The sequence below is a fragment of the Taudactylus pleione genome, unplaced genomic scaffold, assembly GCF_031769625.1.
Source record: "Taudactylus pleione unplaced genomic scaffold, aTauple2 ptg000845l, whole genome shotgun sequence".
Classification (NCBI taxonomy): domain Eukaryota; kingdom Metazoa; phylum Chordata; class Amphibia; order Anura; family Myobatrachidae; genus Taudactylus; species Taudactylus pleione.
The window spans coordinates 4,554,157-4,574,236 of NW_028285247.1; the positions used below are offsets into that span (position 1 = coordinate 4,554,157).

The 20,080-nt window shown below is 44.3% G+C and overlaps 1 protein-coding gene across 6 annotated transcripts in view; it reads right to left on the bottom strand.

Annotated features, from left to right (window-relative positions):
• LOC148474417 (cyclin-dependent kinase 11B-like) overlaps positions 1-17,620 on the bottom strand; it is a 61,839-nt gene extending 44,219 nt beyond the window's left edge. For 2 of the 6 annotated variants that reach the window (XM_088458655.1, XM_088458652.1), the window contains exons 1-6: positions 17,511-17,619; positions 13,514-13,639; positions 11,371-11,486; positions 10,782-10,915; positions 9,862-10,000; positions 2,830-2,978 (exon numbers count right to left, since the gene is read on the bottom strand). In XM_088458655.1, coding sequence (XP_088314781.1) covers positions 2,830-2,978; positions 9,862-10,000; positions 10,782-10,915; positions 11,371-11,486; positions 13,514-13,624 — 649 coding nt within the window. In that variant the 5' untranslated portion in view covers positions 13,625-13,639; positions 17,511-17,619. Of the gene's footprint in view, positions 1-2,829; positions 2,979-9,861; positions 10,001-10,781; positions 10,916-11,370; positions 11,759-13,513; positions 13,640-15,852; positions 16,027-17,510 lie in introns of those variants that run through there. The other 4 variants (XM_088458653.1, XM_088458654.1, XM_088458656.1 and 1 more) reach the window with 4 other exon arrangements.
• Positions 17,621-20,080: the final 2,460 nt, after the last annotated feature.

The following is a 20,080-nucleotide window of genomic DNA, read 5'->3' on the forward strand; positions in this document are numbered from 1 at the left end:
ACTGTGGGGACTTTCCAAAGCAGCCCCTTAAGAGTGGGGCTGCTTTGGAAACTGGTCCCCCTCCCATCTCAGGATGAAGTTATGCATCTTTTATGCCCAGTGATGCTAGAAATTCTCCTTTTTCCTTTTCCATTTATTACATAGTAAAGAGAGACCATTTTGAACCTTTTTACATTCAAGTGAACATTCAAATTTTTCAAGTTGAGAATGGGCCTGACTGAAAGATACGGCTTCAGTGCAAAAAAAGAGATTGTAATAAAAGCCCAATCCTTTCTTTCCCCTTAGGACGGGAACTACTGCTCTTGAGTTTTGCATAGCCTGAATTGCACCATGGAAACTGCAACTCTCTAAAGAATTTTGAAGAATCGACGTGGCAAATAAACGTTTGGATAGAGGACCCAAAATATCTATTACATAATCTCTGCGTATTATACTCCCTACCCATTGATTGGTTGTGGATTCCATCCACTGATTCAGAAAGAACCGCAGAGGGCCCCCTGCCACCAATAATCTGGATGGGAACAGAGCTAGTCATGCAGACTGTTCGGGTGTTCGGGAGCTGGATGGCGACTCTGTCCAGCATGTATTTCCCTCTGATGACTTCCTCTGAAACTTGCCACAAAGCCCCTATTTGGTACTCCTCTTCCACGAGTAGAGTTTTGAAAGGAACGAAAGCGCTAACAGGTCTGGAAGATATAACTGTTAAAAATGTACTTTTTCCTCCAGTAGCGTCTAAAATAATAGTGTCCAAGCCTGGACTAAAAAGAACAGAGCCTGAAAAAAGAAAGGGCCTACTTTTTAGACTCTGCATCCGTTTCCCAACATTTAAGCCATAACATGCATCTTCCTGTTACAGCAAGTTCGGAAGTCCTAGAAAGACTAAGAGCAGCCTCCATTATGGAGTCAGCCAGATAGGCCAATGCATCATTAGTTTGATCCAGTAAAGGCAATAAGTCAGCTCTAGGTACACCTGACTGTCAATCTTTCAGTCAATTTTTCAACAACTTTATCAGTCTTCTGCTAAAATAGGACGCAACAAAGCACCAGCAAAAAGAATAAAAAAATGGGAGATTCGGTGCTTCCATTACGCGTTTATCTAAATCTACGATAATCCCTACGCCTAATTGGTGCATATCCACCAAATGAGAAAAATTAGCGATTGAACGATTATGACTGCGTTACCGTTCAATAATCATGCAGTAATTATGCCGGCAACGAACAGCGATGCGCGCTCCCCGCTGGTCCTTGTCGGCATTTGTCATTGCCTGAACATGCAGGCCAACCTGACGAGATCGTCGGGTTGTGCATGTTCGGGGATGAGGGAGGGTGCCCGCACTGAGAGACATATCTTTCAGTGTGGGCACTTTCTTCACTGCACAGGATGATGAACGATTACGATGTTATAATCGTACAGTCGTTCTACAGTTGTGTAGTGCATATGCACCTTAATACTGCAGATAGGAGAAGCGAAGCTATGTTAAAGCCATTTTTTCGTTAATGTTGTTTAGAAATAGAAGAAAAACATCTAGGTATTTGAAAAAGCCTAGTCTGGCTTTTGCCAAGCTTCCTTCAAATAGGCAGATAAACGTGAAACTGAACTACATGTTTCTCTGTCTTCTTAACAAGAGAAACTCCCTGAACTTCTGGTTCTGTTAAGTCCTCCAAATCTGTGAATGTCCTTGAGTGGCCCAGCCAAAGCCCAGACTTGAATACAATTGATCATCTCTGGAGAGATCTGAAAATGGCTGTACACCGACGCTTCCCATCCAACCTGATGGAGCTTGAGAGGTGATGCAAAGAGGCATGGGCGAAACTGCCCAAAGATAGGTGTGCCAAGCTTGTGGCATCATATTCAAAAAGACTTGAGGCTGTGAATACTTATGTACATGTGATTTCTTAGTTTTTTTTTTTTTTTTATTAAATTTTCAAAAAAAAAACATTTTACACGTTGTTATTATGGGATATTGTGCGTAGAATTTGAGGCCAAAAATTAATTTATTCCATTTTGGAATAAAGCTGTAACATAACAAAATGTGGAAAAATTGAAGCGCTGTGAATACTTCCGGATGCACTGTATGTAACATGGCGCCAGTCACACTGTTACATGGAGCCCAGTAATTATTAAGTACGGAAGCCCCTGAGTGAAGCAGGGGCCTCCCTCAGCTTAAATGACAAGATAAGGTGAGGGGGGCACAGACCGCTATAGCAGTGAGAGACAGGGCTGCACCCACTGGCAGGCGGACCCTCAGGTCCTGCAGCTTCTATGTCAGCAGCCCCTGAATGCAGCCGTGGCTACATTCGTACACTCAATAGCACCTCTAGCTGTCCCCAGAAACAGTGTTTCTAAAGGAACTCCTAAAAATTAAACTGAAAATAAAAATATTAAAAATAAAAAAGGAGATATAGCTGCCAAGCAGCCTGTTTACATGTCACCAGCTGGGCACAAATTTAAAACTTGCAGTTGGAGGTAGAGTCCAGGCTGTAGGGTCGTAGAGAGAAGGCGCCATTACCACATACAAAAGAGGTGTGCCTGCTCCAGGAATGCCAAAAGGTAGCAGCGTCCCCCAGATAGGATGAAAGAGAAACATATACATATATATACACACACACACACACACACACACACACACACACACACACACACACAATCTCTATAATGCAAACTCCAAATAACTAGCTGCTACTCTAGTAGACCCATGATAGGGGTGACTAAGGTATGGAATCTAGACCACTCTATAAAAAATTCAGTTATTTCAACAATAAAAACAGCATAATGCAATGAAATATTCCCCCTGGGTGGTAGAAGGACAATTGTGCAGCCACAAGTACCTTCTCTCCTGGCCTCACGCTCTTTGCGCCTTTCCTCCGCTCGCCTCTCCCGCTCCTTCAGCTCTTTCTGCTGTTCCCGTATCTTTCTCTCACGCTCGCGATTCCGTTCCAATTGTTCTAGACGGTCACTGCAAACATTAAATTGTTCCCTAAAATTTCACATTTAAAGTTAAACAACAGAAATAAAATGTAACATATACTCCGTGGCTACCAGGTCTGTGAAGACTGACATGGTGTCCACGAGTACAGCGAGCAGTAGTCATAAACACAAACTTCAGCTATAACTTTATTTTGAATGATCATTTGTATATGAATTATCCACACAGATAATATTACCAAAACAGATATGAAGCTAGCAGATGAGACGAGAGGTGCATAAGGAGAAAGTATACCCTATGCTCTGCATAAAAAAAACTGGTCTCAGACAAACACTTTTCTCAAAAGTTGTAATTTGCTTAAGCAGCTGGTTACACATTTGTGGATCATTCAGTTTAGCAATGACTCCAGTGCAGCTGTAACACAGCATTGGAAAGATCCATCCTATCCACCCCTCTGCCACAATTGTAAATAAAATAAAAGCAAAGCTTTGAAATCCTTTACTTCAGCATCTTCACACCTCATAAAATGGCATATATACAGCAGAGGACAAACTATCTCCTGTTACTACACCCTAATGTTCCCGAGAGACTGGGGGCAGGGCGATGCGGGCAGGCACTGGCTAAGGCACGCCGAAGGGGGGAGTGGCTGATTAAGGAGGGATATGTTCCCATGACACCCACAATTTGTTAAACTTGTTGGGGTGTCCAGCGCTTGAGGAGATGCTGGGCTACACACTCCCCTCACTCATGGCATCTATTCACCCGGCGTAGTTCGTTAAGCACAAATTTTCCCTCCCATAGGACACTGCGGCCCGTGGGTGGGGAAGACACAGGACAGGCTGCTTTAGCTGGGCACAGCTATCAGGGCAGGACACATTGTACAACTTTAAAATTGGACAGGGTGCAGCACCCCACTAAAAAATACAGAACTATGGTATAACATACCTTGGATAATTCTTTTTCTTCGAGGTCCATAGGGTCCACAGGATCTAATTTTGGGGTATGTAGTTGGATCGCATCCAAAACACCAAACAGCAAAGCTTTGGAGCTCCCAGCATGCACTGGTCCTCCTCCCTATATACCCCGCCCCCAGCCTAACGGCAAGAGACGGAGAGTGGAGAACGCAGGAAAAATGCACAAGAAACACTCAACATACGAAGAGGAAATCTGTGAAAAAAGGCTGAACAGATCCCAACTGGGGCCAGGTGTGTCAGGGTGGGTGCCCTGTGGACCTCGAAGAAAAAGAATTATCCAAGGTATGTTATACCACAATTCTGTATTTCTTCGGGTTCCATAGGGTCCACAGGATGTGGGCCGAAGCATGCTTCATTGCCCTAAGCATCATCTGAATCTCGGAAGTAGAAAAACCTTTGGCCTTTAAGACTGTTAGCCTTCCGCCTTCCTGCTTGAATTTTCCGACAACCCTTGGGATGAGGGAGATCGGAGGAAACAGGTATGCCAACCTGAAGTCCCACCTCACCGTCAGAGCGTCCACGAAGGCGGCTGAGGGGTCTCTTGTTCTGGACCCGTACCTGGGGACCTTGTGGTTGTGACGTGATGCCATAAGGTCTACGTCCGACAGTCCCCACTTGTCCACCAGGCACTGAAAGACGGCCGAATGAAGAGCCCATTCTCCGGCGTGTATGTCCTAACGACTTAGAAAGTCCGCTTCCCAGTTGAGGATTCCTAGAATGAATACTGCCAAGATTGCTGGAAGATGGCATTGTGCCCAAACCAGAATGTTCGCCACCTCCCACATAGCTGCCGGACTTTGTGTGCCTCCCTGATGGTTGATGTAGGCCACTGTGGTTGCATTGTCGGACTGAATCTAGACAGGTCTGCTGTGAAGGAGTTCCTGCGCCAGAAAGAGCGCCCTGTGCACTGCACAAAGCTCCAAAATATTTATGTGCAGGCGACTTTCCTGAGCTGTCCATCTTCCCTAAAAGGTGCGACGACCTGTCAACCACGCCCCATCCTCGCAGACTTGCATCTGTGGTGAGGAGCACCCAATCTGGGATCCGTAATGGGTGACCTCTGTCTAAATGAGTCATCTGCAGCCACCATGCAAGGGAAAGGCGAAATTCTGGCGAGATGCAGATCATTTGAGATCTTATTAGATGATACTGACCATCTCAATGAGACAGAATCCATCGCTGCAGGGTCCTGGAATGGACCTGGGCATAAGCCACCATGTCGAAGGTGGATACCATGCACCCCAGTACTTGTATTGCTAAGTGAACTGACACTTTCTTATTGCGGAGCAGTTGGCATACCCGTACTTGTAGGGCAGCAATCTTGTCCACTGGTAAAAGAATCCTTTGCCCGAGAGAATCCAGCAGCGCCCCCAAATGTACCATCTGCTGAGTTGGAGAAAGAGAAAACTTTTTCCAATTGATTATCCAGCTGTGCTTCTGTAGAGAGGCAATGGTCATTTGGAGATGGCATTGCAAAACCTCCGGAGATTGTGCCAATATCAGGAGGTTGTCCAAGTATGGTAGTATCCTGACTCCTTGTCGCCTGAGATGAGCTGTCATGACTGCCATAATCTTGGTGAATACCCGAAGGGCAGAGCCTGAAATTGATAATGTTGCTGACCCACCGCAACCTCAGAAACTTTTGGTGAAAATGTGCATTAGGTACATGCAGATATGCATCCTGTATGTCTAGGGAGACCATGAAATCTCCAGGCTCCATCGCTAGCATAATCGACCGTAGGGTTTCCTATACGGAATTACAGTACATGGATTAATTTGTTGAGAGACTTTAAATTCAGAATAGGACGATGAGACCCATTTGGTTTCAGAATCAGAAACTAATTTGAATAACCCCTTCCCTTTTGCGTCATAGAAACGGGGATTATAACCCCCGACCTCAGGGGGGCTAAAATAGCCTCTTGGAGGTCCAAGGCCTTGACTGGGTCTGAAGGAAGAGTTGTACAAAAAAAAAAAAAACGTCTGAGGGGGATGCCTCAGGAACGCTAGGGCGTACCCATTAGAGACCACTTCTTGAACCCAAGCATCCGTAGCTGTCTGATGCCAGGGGTAAGAAAACAGAAGAAGTCGGCCTCCTACCCCAAGATCCCCCAGGGGGAGGCCTGCTCCATCAGGCAGCTGACTTACCGTCCAGCTGGTCTGCGTTTTCTTGCGGGAAATATCCTGTCTAGAGAAAGACTGTCCCTTCGCCCTTCCCTGCAGGCGAAAGGACAAAAAGGACGTCTGCTTATACTTAGGGGTAGACGTAGAGGGCAACCCAGCAGATTTAGATGCCGCCAGACCCATCACTATGTTATCTAATTCCAGCCCAAACAGTACCATCCCAACAAAAGGTAAAGACTCAAGGGCTTTCTTGGACCCTATATCTGCCAGCTGTTCTCTAGTAGCATCTGGCATACTATCTTCCAGAGACGTCGTCCATTCTTCCATAGCCTTGGCCACCCGGGCTACGACCATAGCTGGCCTGGTAATAGCTCCAGATAATGAGAAAACTGATTTCAAATAATTTTACAGTTTTCTATCTGTAGCCTCCTTAAGTGATGATACGGCAGGGATAGGTAATGTAGAACTCCGGGTCAACCTTGTCACATGAGCATCTACCGTTGGAGTAACTTCCCATTTGCTACACTCACCCGGTAAAAATGGGTACCGATAAGTTAAATTCTTTGTTGCATGGAAACGCTTATCTGGAGTATCCCATGCTTCAGACATGAGATCCGTCAGTTGTTCAGACTGAGGGAAATAATCCTTTGCCACCTTATGACGCCTAAAGACTGGAGTCTTAGATTTAGGCGGAACTTCCTCTTCCTCTACAGTATACTTAGGACAGACCTAACTGCTCTCACCAGAGAGGGGACATCTACCGAGGATTGGTGGTCCTCCTCAACCGAGAAAGAACCGGTATTCTGAGTATCAGAGTCTGATGATACTGTGTGAGGATCCTGAGGCAATGCTTGGGGGATACTCTCTTATGCTTTTGTTTTACCACAATTGGATTATTCGCCTGCATTACCTGCTGAGCGGTTACAGACGGCAGCATACTCTGACTAGAGTGAGCATAAGCATCAAACCAAAAAGGATTCATGGGAGACATATAAATAGAAGAATGAAAATGTTGTGGGTACCCCCAAAGAGGGACGCAGCACCACTGCAGGAGCCTGTTATGCTGCTACACGGTCCACTAAATTCGACAACCTGAGACCAAGAGGCCACCCAAGGTGGTTCTTGTGCAGGTGCTGGTGTACCAGATTGGAGAAGAGGCTGTTTATAACAGGCCCTACACAGACCATCTTTCAGAAAACCTGATGAACAGGATCTACATACCACCAGCGTAGGATGCTCAAACTCCTTCTTCCCCGTGCTTTTAGACATAACAATGTATCACAGGTATATAAGGTATAAATGCAATATGACCGCCATCACAAATAAATGTGTAAGACAATGAAAAACTCCACACACCTGTACAGAGGGATGAGGAGAAACACAGTGATAGATATATCTGATAGTTTAGAAAATAAAAGACAGCAAATATAGTTTCATATCCCAATACAAATGGGCTCTGAATCAACTGACCAAACCCCCGGTGGCTTGGTAGGATATAGAGTACTGTACACCTGAGCCAAGGGAGAGACGTACAGGGAGACTGACCCACACCTATGAGAACCAACGGCTTTCAGCAGCGCACCATAGGTGAACTGCGAGCGCCTCAATACAAGAGGTGCTCATGAATAACAAACCAGACACGGGAACCCACACAGGAAGTTGCGTCTGGTTGGGGGAGCGCCTATCTCCCCTAAACTGCAATTTTGACGGCCGGGTATGCTGGCCTCACAGTAGTAGACGATTACTAGTGCATCTACTACCCATCCCCGTCGTCAGACGGTAGGGCCCCAGCGGCCTTAGTGAAGCACTCTGACGAGCCCTTCACCCGCAAAACCTATGATGCCTCTCATACACTGGAAGCCAGGACTGCAGTGCACAATTCCCCGCAAGCGAGGAATCGCCTTACCTTGTCATCTCCTTCAACCAGATTGCAGTCCGGACCCCAGCGTCGCTGCTAGCCAAGCTTCGCTGAAACTCACCGAAATCCTACCCTGTTCAGGAGCTGGCATTTCGGCATCAGCGAAGGTAGTAGGAGTCGTAGTACTTGTGTCCCTTTGGACGCTTAGTACTAACTCAACTCAGTAGTATTAAAAAAAAAAACTAAGGTACATCAAAAAAATAATAAAAGCCTAGGACTGCCCTGCTGTTATAAGAGGTGCATCCTTGCAAAGCACCAAACAAAAAGAACTGAATGCCTGTGGCTGGGTATATAGGGCTTGAAAGCTGTAGCTGTTTGGTGCAATGGATTACTCCAACTACATACCCCCAAGGTAGTTCCTGTGAACCCTTAAGAAGAAAACAGCCTAGCAGGAACACTACACCCCAATTAATCTTCTGAAAATGCTCAGTGGCAAAATCACAAGGACTTCCTTATATCACGTCAAATAATAATAAACTATGGCCCTGATTCAGACCCGCTCGGCGCCGCAGGCAGCTCGCAAGGTCTGTGGGCGTTTTTTTTTTTCCTCCAGGCCGCTTGCAAAGCTGTGGGTGTCCACCCACAGCTTGTGCGAGCGGCCTGGAGACCGTCACGATTATCGCAACCATCGGGCTTGCGACGAGACCCTGGGATAAGGTCTCGGCTGCCACAAGCCCGGGTGGACTCCCTGCTCTAATAGAGCAGGGAGTCCACTACTGACATCACGAGTGATGTCAATAGGTCCGCCCTCAAACGCCAGGCCTTCCTAAGGGAATGCCTGCGTTTGCCCAACCACCCCCCCCACCCACCTACAAAACGGGGCGAGCTGTCACTGACCATCGACAGCCGCCCCGTCTTGTAGCGAGCCCTGCAGCGACTGAAGCTCAGTCGCTCGTCGGGGCTCGCGCACGATGGACGCGGCACATGCGCAGGGCCCAAACATCGACCCGCTTGCAAGCGGGTCTGAATATATATGTGAAGCTTTCTCTGTCCTATACCATTACACACATACCTACCCCCCTTGCCCACTACCATTACACGCCTATTTACTCTCTGCCCTCTACCATTAGACGTATATCTACCCTCTGCCCAATACCACTAGATGCATACCTATCCTGTGCCCAACACCGCTAGACACATATCCATCTTTAGATAAAAGAACTTAATCTTAAACCACTGTACCTCCAATGTTGTGACATCCTGTATTTCATGGGTCTTCACCCTTTGGCCCTCCAGCTGCTGTGGAACTACAGATCCCAGGATGCCCTGCCACAATTTTAGCATGCTGTTACATCAAAAAGGTGGCAGGGCATGCTGGGATGTGTAGTTCGACAGCAGTTGGAGGGCCTAAAGTTGAAGACCCCTGCGAGTGTATTTGGTCATTATTTGCATATGCAAATGTGAAGTGTGTTTCCCCATTATTGACCCCACCCCCTTTTTTTTTTTCATTCCAGCTTTGTTTTGGAAATCATTAATTAAAAAAAAACAAAAGACAAATAAAAGAACCTGCACTATGTACATGTACATTATACTATAAAATGAAGGCAAGATCACCATAGTTACTGCTTTATTAACTGCTAACTCTAGATAAGGCCTCACAGTGGTTCATTTATTGCAAGTTTTGGAAGGAAACATATTGCTTAACTTTTGCTAGAGATGGGTGACACTATACAAACACACTTCACACTTAGAGTGCCTGTCATATGTAGACAGTGGGTATATCCATTTAGTGCACTGAAAGACTATTCATTGCCATACATACTAGGAAATAGTAATAAAGTAATTGATGCCACTAGTCTAGTTAATGGATATGATGCATTCTCCTGAGTAAACTCTGGGTCTTATTGCACTGATAATCTGCGATCTTGTGAATATTACGATGTAACACGTGTTGTCTGAATAATAACAAATGTGCTCTTACCGCTCCCTCCTGGAATGCTCCCTGGCCAGTTCTCTCCTCTTCTGTCTCTCCCGCTCACGGCGAACTTTATCTTGCTCCTCTCTGTGTCTCTTTCGCCTCTCATGTTCTCTGTCTTTCTCCTTAACTCGTACATATTTACCTGGTTATTGACAAAATCACAATTGTATTAGGCTTTTACAGCTATCACTCTTGAACTTTAATTAGAAGTTTGATAGTCCTGCAAACTGCTTCCTTACATGAATTGTAATGACAACTTACATCGGGAACTGCATTGTGTGACACTTCTACACAGCAAGAACCTTTACCTGACTGCTAGCTTAATCTAAATGTCCCTTTATTGTAGAGTCCCCAGGGCTCAGAGATATGAACGTAGGGACACATCTGACATACTATCTGGAAATTATTACAATAGAAGTACACAATAGAATGTTGAAATGACTACCACAATAACACAGAAGGCAGAAAGGGTTACAGAGTATGTATTGTGGTACCAAGTGGCCATCAGGCAGTTATTGTGGGAATGGAGTATAACAGAAACGTCAATGCAGGAACGTTACTGTAGCAATGTACAACAGGTAAACAAATTGTTTTTCATGAATTCCTTTTTTAAGGCAAAACATTGCTTTAATCTGTAGAGTACTGTAACATGGCCACTTACATATAGGGAGCACAACACACACTTGTTTATTCATCGTATGTTAAATGCTAAATTGTGTCAATGACTGTAGACTGCGGAATATTGGAAGAAGCAGATTTTAGTTCAGTCTCCTTTCATTTCTGATCTTTAGGTCACGATATATAATATATGCCTAGAGGTTTACTCAGCTTATAAGTACCGTAGCTATTTGTAACACAATTGTGACTGAAGGAAGATATCCCTAAATATAGCAGCCTTCCAGTCAGTTATCCAATGCACCTACCCCCAGCTCCTTCAGCGGAATGGCTGCGGTGTCTACGCTTCTCTTTCCTCTTCTCATCTTTTCTGTGGTGGGATTTTTCTTTACGGGAAACTTGCTGAGGGGGTTTGATGGCCAGTGAGTCATCCTCCTCACCTCTGGGAGACAGAGAAAGAGATAAAGCATACTAGGCCCTTAAAGCAGCAGACTAGTATTAATATGCTTGCACTCTGCTTATGCCAATAAGTGTATGAATAGCACCAACAGAAAACCTTTAACTAACGGGAGCATGAATCATTACTGTTGAATTGTAAAACCAATCTAGATCACCGGCTTAAAACGGCAATGTGTGTGTGAGAGCTGTAAAGACCATCACAGTCTACAGCCGCCGCCTGTGGTCACCCTCTCCCCCAGTTTTCAGCCAAAGTTAAGGAGATAAAGGGGACCTGGGTAAAACAGCTGCATGTAACTGCCTCCGGGCTCTGGCAAGGGGCACGTGCATAAAATCGTAGCATTAAAGTACTACTCCACTATATCTGATCAATGCAATAAGATACTAATTCTGAGGGGATAACAATCAGCCTAATGTTTTGTGACCCCCCGATGTCTGTACCTGTCCTCCATTGAATCCTCACGTCTGTAAGGGGAATTCCTAATTGTAATCTCCATCCTGTGATCTCTCAGCTCCCCCTCTTCCAAGGAATCTCTCTTGGAATCACGATCATCAGCCTAACCAGGGAAGGATTTGGAAAGGTAAAGTAGGACAAACACAGATCATAAAACATTATACTAAAATAGCTCATTACAAAACAAAGTTAAATATTTTAAAAATCCTTGCAGGGGTCATCTTTAAACTGAGAATATATTTTTTGAACTAGAATGGTACTATGGTATATAAAGAAGAAAGGGTCAATCCACTCAACGCTCCACTCATAACTCCCAGCTTGTTAAGCTTTTGCACAAGTTGCATCTATTACGCTCCCATTTTCAATGGACAGTACCTGTTAAAAAAAAGTAAAGCTATTACTAAACAATAGCTGATCACTTGCCAAAGAAATTGGAGGTTGTAGGGCAGTGATTCCCAACCTCAGTCCTCAAGGCACACTAACAGTCCTGGTTTTGGTGATGTCCATGCTAAAGTACAGATGGTTTAATCAAAATAACCGAGGTACTAATTAAATTGCCTGTGCTCAAGTATGGCTATCCTTAAAACCTGAACTGTTAGTATGCCTTGAGGACCGTGGTTGAGAACCCCTGTTGTAGGGACTATATCAAGCAACAGAACATATATGCTGCACATTCAGTAGAGGAATTGCAAGGCTGCACACAAACAGCTTTGAAATTCCGTCCTTGCTATTATGTGACTGCAGCAGGAGGAGTTATGCCTCCTGCATGCATTAATGATCGGAGCTGCATGGACGCAACATCAAATCTACTGCATGATCCTCGGCTGGCTGAGCGCAGTACGGGTCCAGACCACCGGGAATCTGTGATCAGCAGCTCACAAATCAGCTCCTTGGTCCTCAAGGCACCCTAAAGCTGGCCACACACTAGACCAACTTACATCCAACCAGCCAACTTGTTGATTGGTTGGAATGAAAATCTGGTAATGTATGGGAGTAAATGATGATCATCAATTTGCTTCTAAATGCCAGAAAACAGATGAAAATGGTTGTCAGACAAGTTTGTTAAATGTTTGATCTAAACAATTTGTTCAAACAGCAGTTTTTGTTCAGTTTCCGGCATTTGGGAGCAAATTGCTGATTGTCATTTGCTTTCATTCCTTACCAGATTTTCATTCCAACCAATCAACAAGTTGGGTAGTTGGATGTAAGTTGGTCTAGTGCAGTGTTGGCTAACCTTGACACTCCAGCTGTTATGGAACTACATAACCCAGCATGCACTGCTACAGTTTTGCTATTAGGGCATGCTAAAACTGTGGCAGGGCATGCTGGGATATATAGTTCCACAACAGCTGGAGTGTCAAGGTTAGCCAACACTGCACTAGACCAACTTACATCCAACCAGCCAACTTATTGATTGGTTGGAATGAAAATCTGGTAAGGAATGAAAGCAAATGACAATCAGCAATTTGCTCCCAAATGCCGGAAACTAAACAAAAACTGCTGTTTGAACAAGTGTGTGGCCAGCTTAACAGTCAAGGTTTTAAGGATATCTATGCTTGTGCACAGATGGTATAATCCAGTCTTGGCTAACCTTGACACTCCAGCTGTTGTGGAACTATATATCCCAGCATGCCCTGCCACAGTTTTAGCATGCCCTAATAGCAAAACTGTAGCAGTGCATGCTGGGTTATGTAGTTCCATAACAGCTGGAGTGTCAAGGTTAACCAACACTGGTATAATCAAATTGACTGAGGTACTAATTAAGTCACCTGTGGACTGTTTAGCTGGCCATACACCAGAGCAACTTTCCTCCACTTTGGTTGGTTGGAATGAAAATCCAGCAATGCATGGGAGCAAATGACAATCGGCCATTTGCTCTCAAACACTGAAAAACTGACGAATGCTGTTATTCAGACAACTTGTTTAAATCAAACGGATTTAAACAACTGGCCTGAATGACCTTTTTCGTGGTTTCTTGTGTTTGGGAGCAGCTTGCTCCCATACATTACCGGATTTTCATTCCAACCAACCTAGTTGGATGGTTGGAGGAAAGTTGGTCTGGTGTATGGCCAGCTTTAGGTTGCTTTGAGGACTGAGTTTGGGAACTACTGATCTATACAAGATGCTTACATTCTTGTTATGCTTCGTGTCTGCTTTTTCCTCTTTTTCTTTCCTCCTTTTTTTTTCTTGCAAAATCTCGTCCAGCGTTTTTACTTTCCAGTTGTCTTTTTCATCCCCCATTTGGAGTGGGTCAACCTAAAAGAAAGGATTTACTCTGAATATCCTCAGTACATTTAATAACGGATGTCCTAAAACATTTCAATAAAGTGTCCTCAAGCAACAAATAAACAATGAGAGTGTTCTGTTAATTGGTAACTATTAAAACTGAAAAGTTTGAAGCAACAAGGATTCTGAACATTATATTCCAATAAGTCTACACTACTTAGCATTGGATATTGATCTAAAATAGCTTTCAAAATACTTTCCTTGGTGATACAAATAATTTTCTATATTAATTCAGAGTTTCTGTGGTACTTTATAAAGACACCCTCCCCTGCCAGTAGTACTACACAGAAATACAGTGGGTGATTTGGTGAAAGAAATTCCAAGGCTCTTCTTTATAGTATTAGTAAGGATGCCATGCAAAAGTGAAAAACTATAATTTAAAAAAAATAAAGCAACTACCAAAGGTAGCCAAGAAAAAAAGCACCCGGCTGCGGCAGGCAACAAAACCTACTGATGTTCCCAGACATCTAATGAGGGTGTTGAGTGAGAGGAGGTTAAGCTTTTGCTGGTAAATAGTGCCCAGCTCCTGCCACCATATTATGAACCACTACTGTATCCAGTATCCCCCAATAAGAAAAATAAAACAATACCTATACAAGCATACCCTATGCAATTATCTGTCAGATATCTGTCTGGTTGGAATGAAAATCTGGTAATGTATGGGAGCAAACAACAATACAAATTTGCTCCCAAACACTAGAAAGGGGTTCACGTGAACCCCTTAATTTTAGGGATGCCAGTATAGAGGAGCCTTGACGCTGGCCTGGCGCTTATTCATATATTTGCAAATATATGTAACTAATACCTCTGAATTTCTATTATCATGTAGGATTCAAGTATTTTGGTTGATATTGCTGCAGTGTGCTGAAAGGAATCTCACTTTTTTCTGTAGCTCAGTGTAAACCCCGCCCTTTTCAAGCACCTGTGCAATGTCATTAAGCTGATGTGAGCGACCACCATACTTTTTGTACACAAAATATAAGGCTAATCGTGAAGTTTAGTGCTGTAAATTCTGCATTATTGCTATTGAACGATTTACAGCACTAAACACTGCAATTTTCTATTAGGACATAACTACCCCTCCATCACAATAGCCACTTGATGACTAAAGCTACCTACACACTATACAATTATTGGGCTGATATGCGAATAATTGGGTGATCGGGCTGATTTATTGCATACTGTGTGAATGAACGATTGTTTCAGCGTTTCACAGATGAAATGGTTAGAAAACACCCACAAACGTATTCCTTCCATTATCTGATCTGTTGGTCAAGAACGAAAATCTTCGCCTCAATTTCCCAATATCAAGCAGTGTGTGTGCATTCTCAATAATACCGCTTTTACACCAGAGCTAAAACCCGGGTTATTGCAGGGTTAACCCAGGTAGCTCCTTGGTGTAAAAGGGGACAGGGTTGGATTCCCGGGTGGAGTGACCCAGCAATCCAACCCAGGTAACTTGCAGGGTTTACACGGGAATAACGCGTGAAACCCTGCAGTGTAAACGACACGATCTGGGTCATGATGACCTGGATTGTGTCGCATGCCTGCCGATTGGCCGGCTTCAGTGGCGCTTGGAGATTACGTAATCTCCAAGCGTCCACTTCAATGCCAGAAAAGCCGGGTCACTGCAGACCCGGCTGCGTTGTGAACGGCGCCGACTTGGGAATATCCTGAGTCGGCGCTGGCTAAATTCCGGGTCTGATCCGGTTTGGAACCCTGTTCCAACCTCAGTGTCAGACCCGGAATTTAGGTATAAAAGCAGTATAATCTGCCCATATTTCCTATGTTCTTCCGTCACTATGTCATCCGCCTTGTGGGTGGATATATGCAAAATCAGTGTGGTGAAAAAATCGCTAGCTTCTAGCACAGATATTGGGGCTTTGAATTTTCCGAAAAATCGTCCCGATCAAAAAAATCTGACAGTGTGTAGCTATCTTAAGCCTAGTTACAGTCCTAAATAACTGCAGCCACTCATCCGCCATTTCACCTCCCCTTTAACTGCCTACCTCCTGACACAAGTCCCCCATGACAAACACTGACAGAGTATTGGGAACGCGGATTAGAGCGGCAGGTACTCAATAACAGGAGAGGAGAACCTACCACACAGTTCAGGGACAAGAAAGTAAATGCAGCATAAGCAGTTGCTGTATGGTGTAGAAGTGAAGAGAGGTAGGACTTACCTTTATGAACACAGGTAAGTCCAGTGGATGGAGGGGATAAATGGCTGAGAGATGTGGTAATTATCAATGTATAGCTCCAATCATATATAAAAGTGATGGACAATTTCAATGAGGGGTTCCCTGGTAAACCATATATAAGGGGTGATGAATAAACAGAATACAGTGCAGGTCTCCCTGGTAAATCAAATATAAGTGGAGAATTAATAAATGGAACACAATGAGGGGCTCTATTGTATACAATCACATATGGATAGGCACTTTGAATCCATATTAGGGCATCTGTAGAAGTCACATATAAAGGAGGGATGGATACACTGAACCCATCAGAGGCCTCCAATATTTACATTAATGAGGAGAGGGGTATAATGGATACATTGTAAGCATAATAGAGGCAATCATATATAGTGGTGTGATGGATACATGGTACACAATACAGTTGCCCCGGAATCAAGCATGTGCAACTGTGGGCGTAACTGGGTAGTAACGATGTGCTCTCACATAGGCTTATTTCAGAGAAGGTATGCTGAACCATGTTTATGAGGGTCGGTGCACGTGCGGACTTAGGGGTCAATTGTTTTTTACATTGTGGTAATTAATGGGTGCCCAATGTTGCAATTCAAATGTTTTTGGGCATCCACTAATTATCGTGCTCTTCACAGCCAAGTAGACCGGGTTTAGCAGCGTGAAATGGCTAAACCCATTAAAAGTCCAGTTTAGGGCGCCCAAAACCAGGACTTAAAACACATTTCTGCTTGCCTCCGCAGGAGGGGATGAACAGAAAATGACAGCACTACGGCTGCTCGCTCCCTAATGGAGCAACAATTGAATTGCTTTTGGGCACCCAGAAAGCCGCCGCAAAAAAACAATTGAAACAAAGTGCATGGCTAGGGGCAGGCCAGCCACAGAGACACGTACAGCTCTGCATACAAATATACACATTTAGTTCCATGCACACAATGCAGGAGAACTTAAGGACGACTTACATTCAACTCTGCAACGGCCCCTATGATCCGTATAGGCGTTTATTAATAAACTGTAGATAATGAAGAGATCCCTGGTAAACAGTCACACATAGGACCGATACATAACAGTGGCCGCCCAGGAATCACATACAGAGGGGCGATACATTGTAAACACATTAGGGTGTCCCCAGTAATTACACACAGAGGGGGAGATATATCAAACCATAGAGAAAGATAAAGTGAAGTTGCCCATAGCAACCATGTTATATTACAGACTGTGCTAAAAGCTGATTGGTTGCTGTGAGCAAATACTCCACATTATCTCTCTCTACGGTTTGATACATCTCTCCCAGGGGGCCAGATGTACTAAGCTCTGGAAAGTGATGAAGTGCAGAGTAATAAACGACCAGCCAATCAGCTCCTAACTGTCATGTTACAGGCTGTGTTTGAAAAATGACAGTTGGGAGCAGATTGGCTGGTGGTTTATCACTCTCCACTTTATCACTTTTCAGGGCTTAGTACATCTGGCCCCCAGAGTGTGATGAGTACAATTTAGGAGTCCTTTGGCAATCAGACCCTCACATACGGACACATGCTATAAGAAGGCAGCAAGCACCGGTCACTCTCATACACACAACCCTCCCCGTGTTTAAGGAGACGGACTATACACTACAGGGCGACCCTCACCCCTCTTACCTGATGTATATCCTCCCGACCGGCCTCTCACAAGCAGGCGCCCACCACCAGCGCTGAGGGAGGCCTCCCGGCTCACACACCACACGTCACTTCCTGTTTCCGGCCTGGCGCGTATTGATACACGACGCTGTCTGAGTACACAATACAGGGTGCGCTATACTCTGTCTCCGCTAGGTGGCAGCTGAGACTGGATGACATTCAGTGTAATAAGTGATGCGGTAAGAATAGATTTCTGAAACTGGCTCATAGGGCCCTAGGGGTCAATAGGGTATTATAAGCAATCACATTATGGGGCATACTGTATGTATTATGATAATTCTGCCTTCAAAACATGCAGAAACTGCTGTTTCCGTATATTTAAGATCAAAATTAAGTATCACTAGAATGTAATGGATACAAGGTAGAATGCCAGAGTTTATCAGATATATTTCCTGCTTTCCGGCCACCAGCCCTCACTAGATCGGATGATTCATCCCTATAGTTTTCTATGGGGATGGTATGTAATTTTTCAGAGCTAACTCCATCTTCAGATGGCATCAGCCCGCTATCCTCAATGGAGTAGCCCTGCCATCCCACTCCTGTGGGCTGGAGCTGTACATAGGCAAAACAGGGGGGATTTCCAGTTGCCTGGAAACCCCCCTCCCCAGCCCACACCATGATGATCACAATAGAAATAGCATATAATACTAACGTTACATGATTTTAAGATCCCCCTCAGTGACACAAATGAAATAATTAGCACCACCTGTTGATCTTTTAAAATGTGTGAGCTAGTAATGACTGTTAGGGGTGCACTGATATAAACCATCTATAGAGTCAATTAATAATACGATATAATATTACACTATCCAAAGCATAAGGAGACTAATCTGTACAAATATGTACAGGGTAGTGCAAGGTTCTTTTGATGCTTTTCCAGACTCCCAAACTTGCTCAAATAATCTAGAATGAAGTCCACATCTGAAATAAAAACATTCAGCTCAGGCAGGATGGACCTACTGCCGCATATAATGGCTTACTGTGATCACTGGTCCTGTATATGTCAGAATTATAAATCTATTTTTTACTCACTACATACACTATCAAGCCACCGCCCTAGGGTGGTGGGGATAGTCCCGGGCTATCAGCCTAGGCCAGAGGTGCCCTGGAGAGGGGGACCCCTTTATTGGGCTGACTAGCGGTCAGGACTGATGCTGCGGCTGGGGGGCCCGGTTGTAGGGCTCCCCTGGCTGTGGCACCAGCCCCCCGCTAGAAAGGGTCCGGTGCTGGTTTTAATTATAGGGGGACTACTACGCAATTTTTTTCCCTTATAAAAACCAGGACTGGCCCTGCAGCCTGGTACTGGTACCTAATTTACGGTGGAACCCTACACGTTTTGTCCCCCGTAATTTTAGGTACCAGGACAGGCTGACAAGGCTGGTTAGCCTTTTGGGGGGGGACCTCATATCAATTTTTTTTTTGGAAAATTTAACCCTAAAAAAAAAAAAGAACAAACAGTCTGCACATATTTCACTGATATGTGCAGCCTGCTTGTTCGGGAGACAAATTCAGCCGTTTAAATCGGGACTTCAAATCGGACAGGATCGACCAAATAAACCATCAATCAAAACGATCCTGTCAAAACCGGGACCTCGATAAATTCCCGTTTTTTTTTAAGTTAAGTTTTTGATCGAATCTATCAGAGTTGAAAAACGGTACAAATCGGGATCAAATCGAATCTTAGTACATTTACCCCTTAGAGTACTGACCTTGGCTTTATTTGTGACTTTCCTTTGCATCCTCCCTGTGTCTTATACTAAACCTCAACTGCATCAGACCTCGGCTTGTTAACTAGTAGTGTTAACTACCAGTCCATCACACCAGTAACCAGGATTAGGGACTGCGTCCTGTGCACCAGTCGCAGTGAAGCCTCTAACTTTCTTGCAGAGGTTCATGGCGAACACTTCTAGAGGTTATTTACGAAGTGTCGGATTGTAAATCCCGATACTTCTGTTCGTGTTTATGCCCGATATTTAAAATGGCAGTACTTTTACTAGCAAGACATGGCTAATAAAAGCACTGCCCTTTTAAATATTAGACATAAACACGAACAGAAGTGTCGGGGTTTTACAAGTCGATACATCGTAAATAAACCTCTAGAAGTGTTCACCATGGACCCCTGCAAGAAGGTTAGGGACTTCACTGCAATCCGATACTTTGTAATTAAACCCTCTGGTGCATTAGACTCCACACCCTTGAAACAGGTATTGCAAATACAAAATGAAGGCTCAGAATCTATAATTTTCCAGAGAACTGTGACTGGCATACTTGTTGACTGTTGTGACCTCCTTTTTGAAAGGTCCTGAAGGGTAGATCCAAGTGACAAAATCTGTGAGGGTTCCCTGGTCTCCCAAGAGAATAGGCAAGTATGTATAATTGAAAAGTAGGTGTCGGGTGCGCTCACACTAATTCAAGTATGTATAATTGTAATGGCATAGAACAAATATTTACACGTCTGCATCTGAAATATTTCCTCTGACTAACTGATTTGTGGGTCCTCTTGCGCCTATGGTTTCTTTGCACTTGTTTAG